The sequence below is a fragment of the Aplidium turbinatum genome, chromosome 2 (genome assembly GCF_918807975.1).
Source record: "Aplidium turbinatum chromosome 2, kaAplTurb1.1, whole genome shotgun sequence".
NCBI lineage: Eukaryota > Metazoa > Chordata > Ascidiacea > Aplousobranchia > Polyclinidae > Aplidium > Aplidium turbinatum.
The window spans coordinates 46,068,945-46,091,529 of NC_137473.1; the positions used below are offsets into that span (position 1 = coordinate 46,068,945).

The window sequence follows — 22,585 nt, forward strand, 5'->3', positions numbered from 1 at the left end:
TCTGAAACATATTATCGATATAGAGAAAGAATCTGATTCAGCGTTAGACGCGAGTTGCAGCCTTTCCTATTTGCAATCAATTAGTCTTCTGCATGCTTGCAATTAACTTAATCAATGAGGATAGATGTCTATATTAAACATAGATAAAAGTGATAATTGATTCCTTATTAGAAAGCATAAATTAATTATTCATTGGAGTGTTTTATTCAATTATTGTCTCGACAAATAAAGAACGTTTTTAATGAGTCTAAACTAAGAAAATATTTTTTCTAGGTTGGTGTTTGTTGTTTTTTCTTTTCTTGGTCATTCTAAATTCTAAACTGTTTCTTTATGTAAAACACTTATTATAGAATATTGCTTTTACTCTAAAGTAAATGAAACACTTCCTAGTTCTAAAATTAAATGAGAAACTTATGACCAAAAGACAAGTAAGCCTATGGGCTAAAGAAATTTGTTGTTTCTTGAATTTTGTTTTCACTCAAAACTACAATGACCTAACATCTATAGCACTCTATCTCGTCTTTTTCTAAATTAGCTGCAAGCAATGGAATTGATTGTTAAAACTTTGTTTTGTAGCACTGGAGTGACAAAAAAATCTCACGATAAGTTCAAGGTTTCACTTATACGAAACATGCTTTTTAATGTAATTTTTGCACGTTTGCTTCCTTATCCGTAACCACAATACTTAACTCGAAGGTGCGTTCAAACGTGATGTTAGTCTTGTTACTCGATTTGTGTATTCAGTTTTATTTATTTCTTAGATTACAAACAGATGGTAAAACGAACAAAGTTTTCTTTTATGTCCAAAAAATCTAACATTTGAAATCCTTCCCTGCTCGTGGACAGCACTTAGGCTTACCTAAAACCGTCATTGTGTAATGTAACTTGAAAACTACAGAAAACAAAGGTTTGATGTGGAATCACAAAAAGATTTTTTTTCCCTTTGACATGGGAAGATATAAATTATTGGCGATCAAACGAATTGTCATAACAAAACATGCTTTCAGAATACAGAAAAGTTTAGACGTTGATCAGGACTAAAAAAGTAAATTCTTTAGCGGATATGACTTCATCATTAAATACATAAGCTACAAACAAGATTGTGGCCGACATTAGCAACCAAACAATGTATCCCAAAAACAATTTCTTTGAAAGTTTCTTTTTAACAGCTTTGAAGTAACATTTTATCAATCCTAAAATAACTCTTGTTTTTATGTCGGATCAAAGTTGTTTGTGGTTCTTTTGACTTAATTTTGTTGTGAATCGTTTTAGTTATAAACAGACGTAACCCAGCAACAATATTACATTTAACATAATAAAAACAAAAAAAAAAAACAATATGCTAACGTTTTCGGCTAATCATACAGTCCTTTTCAAGCCTATAAGAAAAAAAAATACTAAAGAATAATACACTATCGCAAACAAAATATGGATAAATCTAAACATTTGAGACATTTTAGTTAAGTTTAGTTTAATTTTAGTTTGGTTTTTTAAACGTTTTAGTTACGGTATCGCAAGCATAAATACTTCCGTTTTTTATTTAAAATCTAAATACTGAGGAACACATTTTTATCAATTCATAATTAAGTTTATGGGTTCTTTAAAAACCATGTTTTGCTTTAAGATATTGCTTCTGGTTCTTCTGTTTCATTTCACTCTCAAATATGCAGAGAAAATAGAAGTTTGCTCTTGTCAGTTTTTTTTTTTTTTGCTTGAAGTGACCTTTTCACTTTCGATGGCAATTTTCAGAATTAAGAAATATATTTCAAAATTCGTCGGTTCTTGGAAATTTAAAAAGCACGATACTTGCATAAGTGAAGTAGCTAAAATAAAAATTTTAAGGGGCAAAAGCAACTGTTGGAAGGGCAACAAAAGCAACATTTTAATACTTGAAAAAAAGAGTTTGTTTAAAAATATAGTTACTGAATGTAGCCAAACATGTATAAAACGTCATTCAACATGTAGCGCAATGTTATTAAGCTTTAATAGCGTTAAAAACCCATTTTACGGAGCAAGATAAAATTTAAGGGGGAGCAATTGCTTCTGCGTCGGACCGTTATATATTACGCGCTTGATATTTGTGCCAAATAAAAGCTATAAGGCTGCTCATATAGGCTAATACCTTATAAAAAACTAGATATAACGAAAAAATGACAATATGGAAAATAAAAAATGCGCTAGAAAGGAAATAAAAACCAACCAAAACTCTTCTCAAACCAGGCCAACATGGATCTGGAATCATGGAAGCAATTTGCCAGTATAACTTGGCAAACTGGAGAAGTAAATCTAGAGGTGACGAAGAGTGTTTAGAGAAATCTAGGGAATTAAAAATAGAGAAGAACCTTGAACTAACAAAAGTAAAATAAACCAAGCCCATCCCCTACCTCGTGCCATGTAATGATTTCCACGTCTGTTCCATGAGAAGCTTGATCTTCAAAGCCAAGTTCACCATCGACACCAATCTGGAGCAAGAGGAGGAACCGACGATGATTTTTACATCACAAACAGATTATAGTTTTTTGTAACCATAGCCTACTTATGTTTGCCTGAAGCAGCTCGTTTCATAGACTAGTTTTAAACCACCACGTAATGTATTTGCATCCTCTTGATGAGTAATCCATTTTCTGACATTTCTCATCTGATTAACACAAATCAGTTTGTACTGTTTTCAAATGCCTGATCCGTTTGCTGCTTCGGCCTAATCTATTCTCTACTATTTTGTATTTGAACAATGCAAAACAGTTTTTTCAAATGTTTGAATCGTTCTTCTGCAAGTTTTTTCTTCTATTTTTTAAATTTTTTATTTTGGTGAAGTTATTTCTTTTCCAAAGGCATGACAAGGGCTAGATTTGTAGCCGAAAACGTTTGCATTTTTGTTCTTTTTTATAATTATCGTCATACATGCCGTGCTGTTGCTTGGCTTCATTTGCCTCTAAAAAAGTAAACCTAAAAAAGTAAACATCTAAAAAAGCAACCTTGGCTATAAAGTTGTTTCATAGATAAGATATCTTCCAAATTTTGAGCATCATGTGAGTATAGTAACATTGTATTTGTATTTTATTTTGTCGCGTGCCATTCGCATATCAATGATAGTGTACAACTGTACATTTGCTTATACAAGGCATTGTGTTGGTTAAACGTTTACTGGAAAGTAATGTGGCTGACGCCTTGATGTCTGTACAGCATAAGTCTGTTCTTGATGTTAAAGTAAGCAAAAAGCTTATTGTGGACTTCAGTTTTGATGAAATGGTAGGTTACAATTTTCGGCTATCACTGTCAGTAAGCTGTACCAACAATGGTGTAATTGTGAATGAGACATAATCGACTACAAAAATTGTAAGCATCGGTTTGAGAGTAAAAGGACCAAAAATCTTTGTATTTGAGAAATTGTCTTGGTTATTAAATCTTCTGAAACCCGGATTTACAAATCAGCGCTTTTCTTTGTGCATCTTACGTATCTTACGGTATCTCACGTATCTTACATGTTACGTTATCTCACGTATCTTACGCTTCCGTAGTTGAATCATTTTGAAAAACTTCAATGCACACCAATCAATACTGATGAACTTCTTAGAAGGCATCATCTACTCTTGATTGGGATCTCAAAAGTAGGCCTATAGATGAGAAATGTGTTGCAAGAAAAGTACAAAAAGGAAACAATTACAGTAAATGAAATTGGAGTGTCATTGAAAACAACTGAGCAACCCTGATGGATGATGTTCAGGCCCATGGTGACAAATAGATAATGATGATGATGAAAAACTTCAATCTACATTTTAAATTCTAATTTAAAACTACTGCCATCTAGTCAAGCGTAATCGAAAGTTATCGTTCTTGCAAATTGTGTATAAACCAACCGCAATTTTTTTTCATCTGTTCTTTTTTACAATAACGTTTTCAAAACATATCAGTTACTTTTATTCCTATGTTTTCGGGTGCTTTTTTAGTATATCAAGCACTTTGGCCAATAGAAACACGTTAGTGAATCGTGTTTCGTGGTTTAATGGTAAAAATGTTTTTCGCTTAAAACTTCATTTCATTTGCACAATTGCTTTATTGCGCTTTTGTATTGCTTAAGCAAACAATTCACACAATTCATCACAACATTTTGCTTTGATATGTCACTAAAACGTTTTTCGACGTCGTTTTAATCTTCAAAAGTGTTAAACTGAGCAACAGAGCAAAATTGTTCATCCAGATTACGACAATCAACTCTTAGTAAAGAAAAGATTCTGATCTTCGAAGGATCTTAAACCAACTTTGGAAATCTTAAAACCCTTAGTACTATGGCAACCATCTGTATTTGAGAAAACAGATTAAAAGATATTTCATTTCTGTATAGTTGAGCCCAAAAGTGTCTTTTAGAACACGTTTAGTTTAGTTAAAATTTTATTTTAGTTTTCTATTTTGTGGATGCAAAGAATTTTCGTTCAAAACTAGCCTAGAAGATTACCTTTATCAAAATTGAATGCGAAATAAATGAAAACTTGTAACACACTGTACAGTTATTTTTAAAACAACATTCGTGCTTAAGAGTTTTGCCTAAAATTATAGAGATTGCATAAGAACTGCAGTGTCCTACATATTACAATTACTGAGTACAAAGTTGAACTAGTTTAATCTTTCTGATGTAGGCTACCTAGCTCATGTAGGCTAATATGATATGTTTAGATAAAATTTTAAGCAATTGACGGCATTTGTTGGTAGTGATCATGTCTAAATCAACAGATCAAGCCAGAACACTAATACATTAGTTTCAAAATCATTTATTTTAAGCTTTCTCGATCCCGAATGATAGCAGCTGGGAAGAAGACATAGAGCAGAACAGGCCTTTCATTATGTATTAAAATGTAACTCACTTTAACTGTTTCTTGGCAGCCGACCGCAGAGCAGCAAGAATTAATAGCGATAGACACGTGTTTCGACCGTGAGGCTTGGCTTATCAGTATCGCACAACTAATTTATGCAACAGAGTCGCCTATACCTGTCAATTGCATTCTAACCGTAGTACAAAGACGCAGAAGTGTAGGGAAAGTTTTTGCCTCACCTTGATCACTGTCATACAATGAAAAATTGGTGTTTTTGGATTTCGTTTGCTCTTTTCCTTGCATATGATGTAGAATGCGTTGTTGAAACAAGTGAGTCACGTTATCAAAATGTAAAAGTTAATATTTTGCTTAAATGAATGTTTTTGATGGTCAAGTTGGCATCTTAATGTTATACATTGGTACAGTATTGCTTTTTAAATAACCACCAATCGTATAACAGCGTATCTGACTAACTAAAACATAAGCCGCAAAGTTGCTAACTACCATGCGTAAACTAACCTTTCAATTCGAATGAAAAATGAGCAATGTCTTATTAACTGTAGCATACGCCATACAATATATATCTGAAAAAGTGGCATAGACCTATACACACAAATAATATATTATGTTGCTTTTAATTTTGCATTACCACTTCCTAAATAGTAGTTAGTTTCAAGACTGGTAAAACGGTTTTCTAAAATACTTATGAAGGCATTGTTATGCACTGCGTAATGTCTATAAAGTGATTGCTACATTTTTGTTTAAATGATTGGGTGCTTTTAGTCAACAAAATTTGCCAATTTTTTATTATCTGGCATGAAATTAAAATAAGGTATATTTGAACAAAATTTTTATTTTGATCTATTTTTAGTTATAATTGTAAAATATTGCAACATTTAACCGAAAATACTGTATTTTATTGTATCAGCTTTTTCAGCGCAAATAAAGTTTGTCAAAGACCAACTTATTTTTTAGATGACTTGATCACGGGAGCCAGATGCGGCGCCACTTCTCAAGTATCAGGAGGACTTGTCTTCTCACATCAGCCATTCAACACACTCCCTCCCATCACAAACGACATCGTGTGTTTCTTTACAATGCGAGGAGTCAGGTTTAGACATACAATCAGGTTTATGTTTAGGTATGCTAAAAATAACTGTACAGAGTGTTAAGCAGGCTACATTGTAAGCTACATCAGGGCTTCTCAAACTTTTTTGCTCGAGACCCCTTTTAATCTTTTTAAATTTTTCGCGACCCCTTACGATTAAAAACGATGAACAGTGCGAAATATACATTTGTGATATTTACTGAAAAGCTTTAGATCAAACGAAAACCAAAAACAATTTACCGGCACTCAGTTCAGCAGTTTGTTTTTTATTTTTTATTTATTTCTGACCATCACAGCGAAGCCTATGGGCAGCCTACCGGAAACAAAACAAAAAAGCAAACACATTTATTCAGTGTGATGGGTGTGACTGCTTTCTGCTACAAAGCAAGTCCAGTCGTGACTCAGTGTTTGTTAATGCAGGTCTCGAGGCGGTTTCGATGTTGCTTTGGCTGGAACGGTAGGCTAAGTGAGAACATTTCAGATACATCATATTGAAATTTTTGTTTTAAGATGCTCCATTTTTTGATGAACTCATCAATTTTAGATTTCAATGCAAAATATTGATGTTTTTTCCTAGGAGGGACAAATTAAATTCGTTCAGTTTTTCAGCAAATCTGACATTTGGCATAATTCCAAAAGCTAGATGCGAAAATGGTGGACCAAGGCTGAATTTTATTCTGTTGGAAAAATCACGATTTTATTTTTCAACGTGAATTGGCTAGCCATTTTAAAGCTTTGTCTTTTGAAAGCCACCTCACTTCACGATGCGGTAAAAGAGTTTTTAACTCCGATTCCATTTCACCTCATAAATTTTCAAAAATATGGGCAACCTGTTAAGTGCGCGACTCATAGCATCTCGCACAAAAGTGTTAATATGCAGTACCTTGTGCAAATTGGTATACTTTCTGCGACCCTTGAAGTTCGTTACGCGACCCCTTGAGGGGTCGCGGCCCTCAGTTTGGGAAGCTCTGAGCTACATCAACTAAGATTGTGAATCTCTCCGCATAAACTGTTAAATAGTTTTTTGTGCAAACTTGGACTTTATTCCAGTCACACATGTGTTTTAAAGTAACAGAATGAGCAAATACTTTTACTGTTTCCAATATCACTGTATTCTCCAAAATTTATTCCTGACGTGTATATATCTTATTCGCTCTGAGGATGCACACTGATATGATGCGCAAAACGTCAGTGAAGTAATAAATCAGCTTGTTTGTCTTTGCTTTTACTTGGACTTTCATCACATCAAATGAACGTTGCAAGTAGTGCTAAAAACGATAATTGTTCTGATGAATACCCAAACTTTCAGTGTTCAGAGCCATTTTAGTTTAAGGATTCTACTGCTCAATCTATTCTCAATTCTCAATAGACTACTACGCTACTTTTACATCAATCTTTTTTTATTTTTTCACAGTTTTCCTATATTTTTGTTACAGACTTATAAAACTTCACCAATACCAAAAACATACGTAGATGCTACCTAAAGCGTACAAATCATGTCTTTACAGTCACTTCAGTTTGTCACCTTCGGATTGTTCGTTGGCCAACTTAACCTTCTATGACGGCACTACAGACACAGATCCAGTTATTGCAACCATTTGTCCTGGTATGTTTATGTATTGGGTTGAGATGTTAAATAGTAGGCTATCTTCTCGGTAACAATTACATTCTAAATCTAACTATTCCTAGACAGCAAAATCCTTCATTTTTATATTAATTTAACGTCTGCAGACATTAATTAATGTAAAAATGGAGGATTTTGCTGCCAGGCATGCGACTTCGACACAGGCTATGTGGTTACCACTCATAGTAAAAATGACTGCAAGTCAAGTCTAGTGACACTGAAAATAAACTGAAGGTTTTTCAAGTATTGCGTCTAAAGAAAACAATAATAAATAAATAAATAAGAAATCCAATCCTTTGGGACAGCGAAGCTTTCGTATCACTTCAATAATTATTATCTCACTGCTTGGCTGCATAGGCGAGTGGTGAGAGCCATGGTTCGACGTTGGAAAGCTCGCCGGTTCGACACTATGACTATAGCTCTTGATTTCTCTTATGGTTATGAACAGTAGGGCTACTCTGTTCTACTCTACTCGGCTACTCTTTGTAGAGAGACTTTTTGGGGCTATGGCCTGCTGAACCGAACTGAATGCGTGTCTTAAAAAAGTAAACTTCTAACTCAAGTTCATCCACGTATTACGTTTTTGATACAGCTGAGATGGTTTCAACCAAATGATTAAGGCTATGAGCAACTTTTTCGTACTGGAGGGGGTTGGGGGCAAATACGAAATATTAAATTCGGATGCGATATACATCAATTTTTAGAACTAATTCAGAACTTTACCTCATCGATTAAATCCGGTTTGATAAAGATCCCACGTTTCTTGGTCTTATCGTATCTTTTATTAAAAAGCGAGGTGTTCATTGATTGCGTCTTCTCATGAACCTTTTTCCTCGCTCGTCTGAAAGCCAGGAGGTTATTCTTTTTTCTCCATCCTTGAGTCCTTAATATATATTTGACCGACACGTCCAAATAGCAAACGGCAGTGACCTAAACTACAGCAAGGTGTGCATTAAAAAGCATTTGTTTCGACCAGTTGAGATACCCGATAGGTTATAGAGTGACCTGACTGATTGCTTCTTGTAGCCATTCATTTGTTTTTCTTTCAGATACACCAGATGTTCTAACTCGAGAATATGTCAGCACAAGTTTCTTTTTGACACTAAAGCTTCAAGTCAGCAGTCTTTCTGCTGAACTGAGAACTGCAAACTTCTCAGGATATTATGTTAGTTACACGGACGACAGAGGTACTGTACATATCTTTTAAATCCACGTTCACAACTAAATAGCTTGTTATCGATCTATTGAATCTTCATTTTTACCTTAGAAAAATATGTAATTCTCCCAGAAGCCGGAAGAGAAGTTGGAAAACATCAGTTTTAACTTTATTAATTACCAATATTACTCGATTCTAAAGAAGCCTATTTCTGTGATGAAAAGTCGTATGTACTTACACATTACTCCTTTTTACTCGTGAAATATAAAAATAAATTAAAACACTTGTTCATTCTGAAAGCTATAGTTCAGTTCAGTTCAGTTCAGTTGTTTTTTTATTTCTGACCATCATATCAACACAATACACATCAACATAGCAAGCCTGTACTGTATAATAGTCTTGACTAACTCAATTGCTATTTTAAACATGTTTAGAACAACAATGTAATATTTTAATTCTATTTTACTATATAAATTTCACAAAAATATTTCAATATTTAATTTATTTGTTGGACTAGCATATATGTGTACTGACAAAGTCACACCTGTTTGGCGAAAGCTCTATAATAAACTGTTTTCGCCAATTTAGTATGATACTCACTGTTTATTCTTAATTTTTTTTCTCACTACGCATCTTTTTAGAACATCGTTGAATTCAAATAAACAATTTTAATAAAAAGTTTTGTGATAACGTTTTATTGTGGAATCAAAATGCAGCCCATGCAGCAAAATTTTTACTCTTTACCAGGGGTTCCCAACCTTTTTTACATCGTGGCCCCCTTTAAAAATTTTGAAAAATCAATGGTCCCCTATTTTTTCAACCGTTTGAAAAAATTAGGAAACGTCATTTTAATTAAAAAACTTGTTTAACTTCATGCAGTAACCGGTAGTTAGAATGATAAAATGATATAAATACAACACACAATAAACATGATAGTACATTAATTAGTTATTACATATGCAGTTAATGTGATGGTTGAGCTTGTTTTTCAATTTTTTTCATGGCCCCCATGGCCCCCAGGTTGGGAACCCCTGCTCCATACAAACAGTCATAAAGTTGATAAGCCTTCAAATCTTAGATGTTTAACACAAATTTCTTTAGACCCATGCGCCGACCCCTCCCTGGAAATGATGTGCGACAATGGAAGGTGCATTTACGAGGAGTTGCAATGCGATGATATCGATTCTTGTGGAGACAACACAGATGAACGCACAACGTCGCCATCGTTTTGTAATGAGACAACCACCACCTCTCCCGGTAAGTATATAGAACTTCTTTAATTCATGACTCCCTAATCAAAACAGTTGCATTATACCAGTTGTTCTCAACCTTCCCCGGGGCCCTATTCAGAGATTTCTATAGTCTGGGGCTCACCATAATACAAGGGCTGTACTAAAAATCATGAGTGATGCAGTAAAGTTGTATCGGATTATGACATAACTATATAAACATCACATCAGATAAGACGCTTTAAACATCACGTTACGAACATTCCATAAAAGAATGCTTTTTATGGATTCTAGATCTACTAGCTAGGTCTATGCAGTTACCATGGGACTAGTAGGCCTATACAGAGCACGAATATACATTGATCTTGATTTAGCATAACTACTAAAGCAAAGTTGCAGTGAAAAAATATCGTTACACCTTTTGAATACATATAACGCTCCCTGATTATTTCCGCCCCTCTAAAAGTCAACAGCACCACTTGCGAAACAAATATCGCAATTGTTTGCATTTCTATGTGCGCTCAACAGATGGCTATGTTTATTGATTCACTAATTGGCGTCCGCAATGTGTAACACGACATGTGAACAAATGATATTTTTTGGCTATTGCAGAAACTGGAAGATGTCACTATTAAGTTGTTTTTTTACAGTTCAGTAATGGCAATGACAACTCCATTTCATCTTTTTCTGGTATTGGTAGGGACACCAGTAGCGACCGATCCAGGAGGAACCGTAGTCACAGATGCGACAACTGAGCCAATAGCGATGACGATGCAACAGACCCCCATAACATTGACAACCACTCCAACAACAACAACAACAACAGCAGTGGTTGCTTTAGATAATTCTCTGTTTTCCGATCTTACTCCTCTCTATATCATACTGAGTTTAGCATTTACCACATTTTGTGTATATCTGATTTATGTTCTTCTTTCCTTTCCGTGCTTCAAAACTTGCATGACCGGATGCTTGCGTTACTGCTTTCTTGCTGCATTACGTCGCAGACGAAAATGGAAAGAGGCTGATGAAATGGTATGTATTTGAGTGGACACATCGTTGTTTTTTTTTAATTTTTGTGTTTGTGAGTAGTTTGACACTTCCTCAGTAGCTTACAAGTTATACTCTAAAGCAAATTGTCTTTTTCTTCATACTTAGAAGCTTCAAAACCTTCCAGTAGGTATAGGAGACAAATAAACAAGTGGTTGAATCAAGCAGTTTTAACTGAAACTTCCCTCACAATAAAATAACTTGACAGATAAACACTTTTTTTGGATATTAGTCTACTGTACGAAAAATCGTTTGATCTATCACATTGTTTTTTTTCAGCAATTTAAAGCTTTCAAAGTAAACGTTATTTCCAAAGTTTGTCATAGTGTTATGCCATATACAGTAACCTGCTTGCTGCTTTACAAAACAAGTTTTTGTTCTATCTTCAACGGGTCGTACGTGATGTCGCACCACCCCTGCAGAGCAACAAAAGCAGGCCAATAACCTGCATTACAACACTAGTAACACCGCTAATTAATATGACAGGCCAGAAGGAATCTAAATCGAAAGGTTTCCCCAGAAATGCATAGCGACATGATGACCTTGGAGAACTTAAGCTCTGTGGAATTACCTCGAGATGAAATAGATGATAATGCTAAACCCAACTCAGAAAATGGTTAGTTAAGGTTTACCATGATTAATTTTTTTTTTGCAAAGTAGCTTATAAATTATGACACATTTTATGGGTTTTATTTACGACGTGCGCTGCGGTGAGAGAATGTAAATCAAGGCTAATAAGCTAGCTACGCAATTTGATAGCGGTTGATTTTCCTGAGGTAGCTGAAGCTAAAGTATGCGATATGCGAGATACAGTCTTACTCTACACTCTACTCTACAGGTTGTCATTTGAGTTTAGCTGACGCTTGGCATCTGCGTTCCGCATCACTCGTCATCACTTTCAACGATATTTCAATTTTACATAGATTGATAAACACAACATGTTTAACTTCAAGATATACCTAAGTATGCGTCGGTGTAAATATTTGTAGGGAGTGCATTCAAGCCAGCAAATAGACCTCTGAATGGAACAACTTCAAATGGAAATCATCTAAACATTCCTGCTAAAAATGCAAAGTAAAATGCCAGAGAATCCACAGTGAGTAGTCCACCGTTAATTAATTTGGGTTCACCGTTATTTACTGTACATGCACAAAGCATCTTGGAAGCTTTAGGAAAACAGTTTCAAAGACGATAGGCTACTGTAAAATATGCCCAAAGTCTAAAATCTAAAGGGTTCAGCGTAGACGAGAATCTTGGCCGTATGCAACTTTTGCATTTACCTGACCTAGTTTCATAAACGACACGTTTATTTATTTATGAAATGAAGTAGGCTACTGCTAATTAATGATGACCCTTTTGATTAAATGCATTGATGTATATTTTAATAAATCTGTTATTAAGCTTAGCTTACCTTTAAAAGCTAAAAGTAGTTTTATGTTTGATTTGAAAACAAAATTGTTTTTACAGTTACGGTAGAAGACTTCGTCAAAAAAGCATTCAGTTTTCTTCGTTTTCTTTATCGACGATTCCACAATGGAAAACAGAAGCATGTTTGTACAAAAACTTTGAACCTGGGCTAATTTTATGAACACTTTTAAGTCCAGCTTCCTTAAATCTTCAAGAAGTTTTAAAACTGTATGCTTACGCTTGCAAGAGACAACAACAATCAAAACGGTGCTTTAGCAATTGTTGATCGTCTAAATTGCAAAAAGTTGCATTCAAATCAACTGCATTTTTCTAAATGATTCGAAAAACAACACTTCAACAACAATCGGAAACTCTACTCAGTCAATCTCGGTGACCGGGCCTGCGTCTGTGGTTCAAAGAGTCTCCTACAAGTCAGCAGTTGTGAACTGAGCATTGAGCAAACGACAACTGAGAAAGTGACAACTGAGAAAGTGACAACTGAGCTAGCAACATTTCAGCAAGTGGCCGAAGTTGGTAAATGATGAAACTGAGCAAGTAACTACTGAGCAAGCTATAACTTAGAATGTCACAATTCAGCAAAATAAATTTGACAGGCGATGACCAAGCAAGTCCGACGAGAGCACATAAATCTTATTCACTGAGTTTCAGGAGCTGAAATGTTATTGCTGAGTTGAAGCGCTTGCTGAGTTGTCCGACTACCATGGTTCAAAGCCTTTACAAGCATTCGAAACTGCCAGGATTAAGTTCTCAAAAAAGCTTTCCCAGTTCGAGAATAAAAATCAATCAAATTAGAATTTTTCTGAACTGTTATTAACCGCCTGGAAATTGTCAGGAAGAGCAACTGAATCCGGACCTCAGATAACTATCAACCCTTTCCAACTAAAACTGCATTCTTGAATAATAACATTGCATCTACTTTACCTTACTTTGAAAAAGTATTTCCTGTACAATGAATCTTTTAAGATGCTAGGGTAGGCTATGGTGTTTGTCTTAAGGAACCGTATTAACTAAGCGACGCATATAATAATCCGATCCACTGTTTGGCGCCAGTGAGAAAGATATTCTTTAACGTAGAATTTGCGTCAAAATTCTACACACAGTTTAAACATTTTTTGATTGTTTATTTGCAAGATGTTCAAGAGAGTTTATTGTGTTTGATGCAGATTGAGCTCTTTTTTGAGATATCTTTTGGAAGTCAAATAATGGTGGATCAACCGTGAACAACGGGTGGCTCAACCGTGAAATTTAGGGTAGCCTATCATTTGAGCCGGCTGAGTGTCAATTTCAAAATGCCGATAAATGATATGAATCGGGGTCAGTCGTAAACACAAACATGCTCACAAGAACCGTAGAAGACTGAAATTTATCATGATGGTTTCGGATTTTTGGTAAAGTTCGTCGTTAAATTTTTATTGCAAAACATCGATTTCTGGTTCAACTTACTAGACCTTCCCTAGACATCATGTAATGACTGAAGTAATTAAAGTAGCAAAGCATGTCACCAAACAGTACATTATCACTAAAACCTTATTCAGTGTACAGATATACCATAGGCTAGCTTGTTAAAAATTAAAAAGAAATAAACAGACTTCTTGGGGGGACGTTGGCAAGTTTTCTACCCTAACACCAAAACCCAATATGTGTCAGATGCATCGCGAAAAGGGTTTAAGAGTAGTTGACGTACCGGTATACCACGTTATGCATCAAGTTTTAATTGATTGACAAATTAACAGTAAATTCGGCAACCTGGCAAAAATCTCTGAATACATCAATCATCTATGTTTTGCTGATGACATAATTTCAAATCAATTACAAATAATGCAAAAAGAACTTAAAATATGAAAAGTAAAAAAATTAGTTTTTAAGTGAACGTTAACAAAACACAAGTCATGTTTAGGCCTAATACATCGGCAGAAAAAGGTAGTAATAGTACACTTGATAAAATAACAATCAGAAGAGTTGATAAATATATTTAACTTAATCAAAAATCCCAACTAACTCCAGCGAAGAAAACAAAATAACAAAAGAATATCACTTGGTTGGCAAGCCTTCGGCAGGGCAAGTTTAATGTTTAACAAAATTGTCTCTTCATCTCAAAAAGCAAGTCTACGGCCAATGCATCCTTTGAACTGTTACATATGGCGCAGAAACTGGGAACCTTACAAAAAAGTTAACTCTTAAACTAAGATCAATGCAGAAAGCACACGGACGGATTATGATGGGTTTAACATTTCGAGACAAAAAAAAACTGCTGAATGGATTCGAACAAACAGTGAATTAGTATTTGCGTTTTTCCATCTCTTTGTTACTCTCTCTTGTGATTTTACACCTGTAGCTCAGTATTTCCGCTGTCAAGATTAGAAATTCAAGAACAGAAGCAAACTGAACAGTAGGCTACTGAACGAAACGCAGTAGAAATGTGTTTATATTCTTTCAATAGTAATGAATTCACGTGGTTTGAATTGTTATGGCACTTTTTAAAATCATCACAGTACAACTAACGAGTGATTTAACAGTGGATATGTAGTTTTTCCAAGAATGTTCCACTGGTCAAAAAATGGATCATAACATTCAACTTCTCTGATTTTTTCCGCTTTGTTGTTCATCCCTCCAAACACAAATATTCTTTCCTGAAGAACACAAGCTTTTGAAGACCTACGTTGAAAATTCATGTCACTGACGTAATTCCATTCATCTTTTCTGGGATCATACTTTTCAACAGTTTGTAGAGATTGACCATTCGAGTAACCACCAATTGCATAAATACAACCGTTTAAACTAACAGCCGTTAACCATCTTCTTGGACTCTGCATTGACTTCACTTTTTTCCATTTCCCATCACAGCTTAACAAACATTCAACGGAAGACAAACACATGTTATCACCAAATCCACCTGCAGAGTATAATCCACCTTCACAAACCACTACTGCGTTTCCTCCTCTGCATTGAATCATAGGACTAATACTCTTCCACGTGTTGGTCGCTGGTGTGTACATTTCACCACTTGTTAAAGATTTTTTTCCGTCGCCTCCACCAACAACAACTAAAGATCTATTGAAAACAGCAGCTCCTGCAGAAAATCTTGGTTCCATCATTGACTCGACGTTTTCCCATTTTAATTCTTTATCCCTTATATTCATTCGCCAAGCTGTTTTTGTCACCGTTTCGTCAACACAAATCGGGTTTCTTCCACCAACATAATACAGAAAATCAAATAACACAGTTGAGCAACCAGAAGTACGGCCATCCGGCAAGCAAGGGTAGATTCGTGGAGTGTCATTCCGAAAACTATACAATTCAACTACGCTGGTGCTTGTTCCATTTCCTCCTATGCTAACTATTCTTGTTATATTTTCTCTTTGAATCTTATCAGATGAAAGTTGGCTGTAGTGCTGCAGAAAAAATTTGCACAAGTCAAGGTTTTGCATAATCAGATCTTCTTTCATAACTACGTCTACAAGAAACTTATGTGAAACTTTGTTGAGGTCGACAAGTGGCAATAAATGAGCAAGTTGATCTGCACGACTCTCTTCATCGTATTTCGTCCATCTCAATATAGCATTGCATTTTAATATTTCATCGACACAGTCTTCCATTTGGTAGGAAAAGCAATCGACTAGTTTGTCTTTGCTTAATTGCTTGAACTCGATTGTAGTAGATACCATGTCAAGGCTTGAAACTATAATGTTCATTGCACAAGCTACAAGTTTGCTGCACTGATAGCGATCTGCTATGCTAAGAACAGTAAAACAATTTTCAAACGAAACAGCTGCTTCAAGAAATTTAATGCAAAACTCCTTAACTTCCTCGATTTGCAAGTAATCTGACGCAAAAAGCAGATCACATACATTGTCACTGTTAATGAAAACATTTCCAGTGTATATAAATTCAATAACGTTTTTCATTGAATTTTCCTCTATACCTTTGATCTCTACAGAACTTTGATATTTCTCTTTCATGTCCACCTTAAACATCTTCTCAAAATAAGAAGAAAAGCAAGATAGGATTAATCTGTTTGCATGAAAGCAACTATTTCCTACACAGATTTCAATGTCATTGAACAAGCCCAAGTGCCTGTTTTCGTTTGCATATTCCAACAAGTTAACCGTTTTCGTTCGTCTTTGACACTCTTCGCTGATACTAGTTCTTCCACTGAACGTAAATGCCATTGTTAAGTGATAGTTTCAAGTGTAGTTTACTACAAGCAAGTAATTAATAAGCAACTACAAAACACTGCATCAAATTCTGAAAGACAGATATTTTCCATTACAAGGTGGTTCTGCTATTCAGCTTATTTACTCGATATAAATATTAAAAGCACAGATGTTTGTACGTAATCCTAGTAAACAGGCTTATCTGAGTTTCGAAATATACGTGTTGCTTGCACTTCCATCGCATTGCAAACACGGGTTGTACTGCAAATTAAGGACAGAGAGCGCAGCTCAACTAAACTAAAGTAAGCTTCTGGATTTGCGTACAAATACAAATAAGTCATTGAATAAAAAGCTCAAAAAAAGGGGTCAACTCAAATTCTATGCTCGCCTCACGTTTATAACGACACTGATAAGGCGTATCACTTCCGCATATTCAAACTTTATGTAAAGTCTGTTCAAGTGACGGTTAGTGTATAGGCTACTGTGTAAAACAGTGCTTCCCAACTTTTTTCAGTTCGCGACCTACTTTTAATGCAAGTTTTATTGTGCTACCCACAATGAGATATGACATCTTTATTATGGTATCTTTCTTTACTCCATGGCGCACCGTACGTTATGAAATAGTTAATGCCACGCAACACATCTAATTGTTACATATTTGTTACATTGTTGCATAATTTTTACGTAATGATAATGCAATAATTTCCCGATCTAATAGAAAACAGGGTGCGAAATTCATGAAAATGGAAAATCAACAGATGAAGCGAAGATAAGAGTAGCGATGGCGAAGACGCAGTACTGTTCAAGACCAAACTGCGGCTTGTGAGATCCACAGTAATGACGATATTTTATAGAAAATTTTAACATTTAGTAGCATTTAAAAATGCTTCGCGACCAAGCTGAAATAGCTTCGCGACCCACCGGTTGGGAAGCACTGGTGTAAAACATACGCAATAAGCTGTTTCCCTTGCACAATATATGAAGCTAGCAAAACCTACATAGCCTACTCTTTTTACATTGATTCTATGTTGAATCAGTTCAAAAAAGGAAATTTTGCTAGATGGTTAACAGCCAACCAGCAAATTACCCCTTTTTTACATTGATTTCTCGTTACACTACTGTGAAAGGGGATGATTTGTTAACTGGGAAGTAGGGGTTTTGATGGGGAGAAGATAGGCAACTTCCCCCTAGCATAACTTTGTAAAGGAAAAACGAGTAATTTTTCACTTTTGAGAGAGGCACATTTGTGCTACTAAAATAAAAATTTGCCAAATTAATAATGAACACCATCTTGTATAAAATGCGTAGTTCCACGTATATTTCAATCATTGTAGGTGCTTCTCCAGCTGATTCTCATCAAGAGCAAATTATTTTCTTGTTAAATTGCTTCAACTCGTAAAATCTGATGCTGTACTGATTTTTGTATCACTGAACGGTTTCTGTTATTTGATAGTTTCAACTTGAAAACTGCTGCTGCTTTAGCTAAGCGTGTAGCCTACTATTTTTGCATTACCAACAGAAACTTCACTTTAAACACTGCGTTGGCCAAGCACATGCTAATCGATCCAACATGTCTGAGAAGATAAAAGGAGTTTAAGCAAGATTAAAGGAAGTAAACCATTCCTGCCTATTTTCTGTTTATAGATGTCAATGTTTAAATCTAATTAGAGTTCATAGTGTTGGCCTACAGTGTTGTCCTGATGTCATATCATTTTTGGAATAATTGGTCGAATGTGAGCTTAAGTTATTTTCAGTAAATATTTTAGAGCCTAGCATTGATTTAGCCAGTTACAGATATCCATTTAGATAGCAAACTCCAAAACTTAATTTTTTACAGTTTCCTTTGCAAGATAAAGTCCAAAACACGAAAGTTTTATGGTAACTTATCATCACAGTTTAGATCTGAAAATAATCTCAAAATACACCAAATTAATATTAATTTTTCAAACTTTTCTGGAGAAGGCTCCTCAGACTTCCCGCAGTTTTACTCGCCTTCGCCAAAGACACACCACTTTCACAACATACCAGCCGCCACTGGCGCTAAACACCAACCAACTTTCCCTAATTATCCTAGCATTTCCCTAAGCGCCTAATTAATTAAATGCAACTATGACAAACAAGTTTTGCAAAAGCCGTCATATGTGTCCAAAACTGAATTTATTACAATTACTGATCAAGGGTGTTTGTAAAAATCTTTTGCTAAATTGATCATTAGCAGTTACCAGTCACTCTACTTAAATACAAAATAAGATGAAAGCATGACCAAGTAAGTGGCCTGGTTGTCAGTTAATGACGTAAGTGCTCATATATGCAAAGTTACCTAGCCTACATTAAATTAGTCATTATGAGTAACGAGGACATGTTTCCGGACAAGAGTCAAGCTACCAGTAGATCAATAGGCTATCACAACATCATTCGTGTTGGGAAATTTGTTTACTTTTGTTAATGGGGTTGTGCGATCCACTCGGTGGCGCTACAACTGGGTCCTAGCAACACGCTCGCAGTGATTGCTTCAAGCTTTAGCACGCTTTGCGTAACGCGCGTGCAGCTGATATGGGTGGGATGGGAGTGCAGTATTACAAAGTTTGATACATTTTAGGCTTGATTTAACGTTGCTGTAGCTATAAAAGCAAATAAGTAAACAGGCTTTTCGAACACATTGCATGACAAGGTATCGACTTGTGGTGACAGGCAGAGAGGGAGACAGCAGTTTTTATAGCTATAATCCTTTAATAATGTCCTTGAAGTCTATGATTGTGCTGTCTCTTCCTTGTAATAATAAATTGAGATGATTTAACTCCGTAAACATGTCAGTTAAATAAGCAAGATTTTCTTCAAAATTATCAGCATTCATCATATCAATCAATTCTTTTTCAATCATGCCATTTTGTTTTTGGATTTGTTTGGCAGTTTGCTTCTTTTGCATTTCACTATCAATTTTATTCTGCATAAATGCCTTTACTTCTCTTCTTAGCTGAAATAATCGATTCAAAGCATTGCCGTTTGATTCAAAGCATTTGCCTTTTGATGACATTAAATAAAAACTCTTCTTTAATGTCATCTTTTATTTTGTAATGGACGTAAACTAGCATCTATGCACAAGATCGAACTCCAGTGGACTCATCCACTGCAATGCTGAACAAGCCAGATTCTTTAATTTCCTTCACAACAGTCTCCTTAAAATTTTCTGCCATTTCAAAAATTTGTCTCTGCACTTTTGTTGGATAGTGAAACTTGCATACCCTGCCATCACCTTTTATATAGGCTACCAAGTACTTATAGGCTACTTGCATACCATGCCTTAACCATTTATATAGGCTACCAAGTAGCCTACTTGCATGTTTAACTGTATGATGATTGATGAATCAACCATGTTTGATGGGTGTGTGGCGCACACACTCTGAATATACGCCACTGCAATATCCAGGGTTGCCATCGACGTGGACCCCAAAATAAGGACAACAGAAAAATTAAATTTTCATACAAAATAAAACAAACGTTTTTGAACAAATCTCAGCATTTATACGAGCCATTATATATCACATGCCATATTGTTTGCCAGAAACAATGTGTTCCAGCAACTCATTGTTCGTAAAAAAATACTTTGTGCATCTCACGACAACTCAGGTCTAGGTTTACTTTTACTGTAGTAGGGATTTGGCTGTCATTCTACTAAGTTTATTCACTAATTGTCGAAAATAAAACAAAATAAGGACTCAAATCAAAAAGAAGGACATTTCCTAGCAATAAGGACAGTAATATTTTCCAAGATGGAGTTCATCAAAATAAGGACAAATCTTAGAAATAAGGACGGTATGGCAACCCTGGCAATATGCCTGGAATGGGGTGATTTACCGATTAGGTCCGTGTTGTGCACCGTCTTCCTGGCGTTCAATTAAAAAATGGTTTTCGATTTCGCCATTTACTCGACAAACCTCCTAAGAAAGTCGAGTTGCTAAGCGATCTGTTTCCGACGGCCTTCCCTACTGCACACTTAGTTAATTACAAGCACTTTTGCAACTTTATGAGATGTTTTTCTTATTTTTGTATCACTCTTCGTTTCAACCTTCTAAAAACAAACATGTTTTGATAACTACAATGCATATCCGAATCATATTTTAAGTTATTCTTTCGCCCACGCATAACCAAGCGCTGTACAACGCATCGTCTATATGCTGCGCAAGGCTAGTTCTCGTTTAGAAGGACCCAGTTGTACCGCCGCTAGTGGTTTCGTGGTATCCTGTCGCACAACCCCATTGCTGGCAAATTTTATATCGTTAAGCTTTATACTGAAAAGCTTGGGTGTTCATCAGGACAATTATCGTTTTTAGCACTAGTTGCAACGTTCATCTGATGAAAGTGAAAGTAAAAGCAACAACAAACAGGTTGATTTATTGCTTCACTTACGTTTTCCGCACCATGACAATGCGCATCCTCAGAGCGAACAACATACAAACTTCGTTAAACTTTATTTGGTTGAATTTTGGTACAGGGATTACTTCATCCAATCTTAAGCGGGCTAAATGAAACCGAGTAACACCATGGCGTTTATCACATTTATCATGAAGCAAAAAAAAAAATTCAAACGTTTTGGATGTACATCTAACTAAGTGGTTCCCAACCTTTTTAAAAAGCAACCCCAATATGTTTCTCGGCAGCCGATTTGTAGCAAGAATTAACAGCGATAGACACGTGTTTCGCCCATGAGGCTGGGCTCATCAGTATCGCACTGTTGTTCAACTGTTTTATTCGCATCAACAGTGCACGGGTACAAAGGATTGACATGGCGAGAGAGCACAAACAAACATAGCCAGGTCGAAGACTTTAAGAAACCGGCCTGCCACACCCCACGACGGCGGAGAGCGGCGTGATTTAGGGGTGACGATGCACCCGGAGGGGTAAGTCCACCAGCTTAGGTCGCGGGGGGCAAGCTGGGGAGTCGAGGTACCTGTGGAGGGAGAGTGGGGATCGAAAACGTTGCATGATCCGTCCACAAATTTAGAATGGCGGAGCGGGCCAGGGAGACAGGCTCTTTCTGCATAGCCCAGAAAGATGGCCTGCGACGGGCCGGGCGACCCGTCGCGTGTGGACCCTAGAACCAGCAGTAATTGGCCGCCGGGCGGCGCCCACGTCTCCTTCACGCGACCTCGGCGCAGGTACTTGACTCTTATATCCGGTCTGCCAGTAGGCAGAGCGGATAAAATTGGGGTCTACCACGAGGAAGAGAGTCGACTATTTAAGGATAATTTGGCTCTCGTGGTAGACGAAATTCCAAAAAAATGTGGAGCAGAGGCTCGATTAATCAATAGAAACATGATTGGATGGTCTGAATGGCTAGCGTGGAAGCTACACCGTTATGGTTAGCGAATCGCAACTGCTCGCTGTACTAGTGAGTGCTTAGCCTTGTGCTGACAGCCGGGAAGAACGCCCCTTTCTTCACAAAGCAACCCCAATTTAAAAAAAACTAAACTCAGTGTTTATTTGCGACCCCATTTTGTTGACCTGTAGAGAAAAAAATTTCAAGTAAGCCAAACGGTTTTCACCGTTTGTTGGGACAGCTCGCCAACATAAGCATTAAGCAACTTTAGTTTTTTTCGTTGAAACGATTTCAAAACATATTTTTGTTTCACTTTGACGAAAATTTGTTTTTTCTTCTTTCATTTCGAGATTACAGCAACCTGGTTTCGTTATGCGCTTGAAAATACATGAAAATGTAATACATGAAAATGTAATACATGAAAATCGTACAAGGCAGAAAGCGTCATGAACTAAAAAATGAGCGCCCAAAAATTTATTTCGAGATCATTTACTGATTGCCTTGTTTTGATATCAAGCACGTAATAACGTTCGCGTTTTGTCGCTTTTTCTAGACCTCTGCCAATGTTTGGCATATATTGTTTTTCGTTGCGATGGTCACAAATAAAAACAAACTGAACTCAACTGGTTTGGTTGTGCGCTTGAAAAAATACAAAATGCTAATACAGGAGAATCGTAGGCTTACAAGGTAGAAAGCGTAATAAAGTAAAATATG

At 36.1% G+C, this 22,585-nt stretch overlaps 2 protein-coding genes across 3 annotated transcripts; one reads left to right on the top strand and one right to left on the bottom strand.

Moving 5' to 3' along the window:
• The first annotated feature begins 5,008 nt into the window (after positions 1-5,008).
• Positions 5,009-12,860, top strand: LOC145765515 (uncharacterized). 2 transcript variants are annotated; one of them, XM_082577348.1, is made up of 9 exons: positions 5,009-5,138; positions 5,784-5,949; positions 7,425-7,522; positions 8,590-8,727; positions 9,798-9,953; positions 10,626-10,957; positions 11,459-11,588; positions 11,962-12,068; positions 12,440-12,860. In XM_082577348.1, the coding sequence occupies exons 1-8, from the start codon at positions 5,066-5,068 to the stop codon at positions 12,048-12,050; spliced, it is 1,182 nt and encodes a 393-aa protein (XP_082433474.1). In that variant the 5' UTR covers positions 5,009-5,065; the 3' UTR covers positions 12,051-12,068; positions 12,440-12,860. The 2 variants fall into 2 exon arrangements, with proteins under 2 accessions (XP_082433474.1, XP_082433475.1); XM_082577349.1 differs by having other exon boundaries at positions 10,668-10,957.
• A 755-nt stretch (positions 12,861-13,615) lies between these two features.
• LOC145765037 (kelch-like protein 30) lies at positions 13,616-16,213 on the bottom strand. Its single transcript, XM_082576773.1, has one exon. The coding sequence runs from the start codon at positions 16,090-16,092 to the stop codon at positions 14,887-14,889; it is 1,206 nt and encodes a 401-aa protein (XP_082432899.1). The 5' UTR covers positions 16,093-16,213; the 3' UTR covers positions 13,616-14,886.
• Positions 16,214-22,585: the final 6,372 nt, after the last annotated feature.

Excerpts from the sequence above, each read along its gene's own strand:
- LOC145765515 (XM_082577348.1), top strand. The coding sequence starts at position 5,066 with ATGAAAAATTGGTGTTTTTGGATTTCGTTTGCTCTTTTCCTTGCATAT. Across the intron at positions 5,950-7,424 it reads ACAATCAGGTTTATGTTTAG|TCACTTCAGTTTGTCACCTT; the intron begins GTATGCTAAAAA and ends ATGTCTTTACAG. Across the intron at positions 8,728-9,797 it reads TAGTTACACGGACGACAGAG|ACCCATGCGCCGACCCCTCC; the intron begins GTACTGTACATA and ends AAATTTCTTTAG.
- LOC145765037 (XM_082576773.1), bottom strand. The coding sequence starts at position 16,092 with ATGAACATTATAGTTTCAAGCCTTGACATGGTATCTACTACAATCGAG.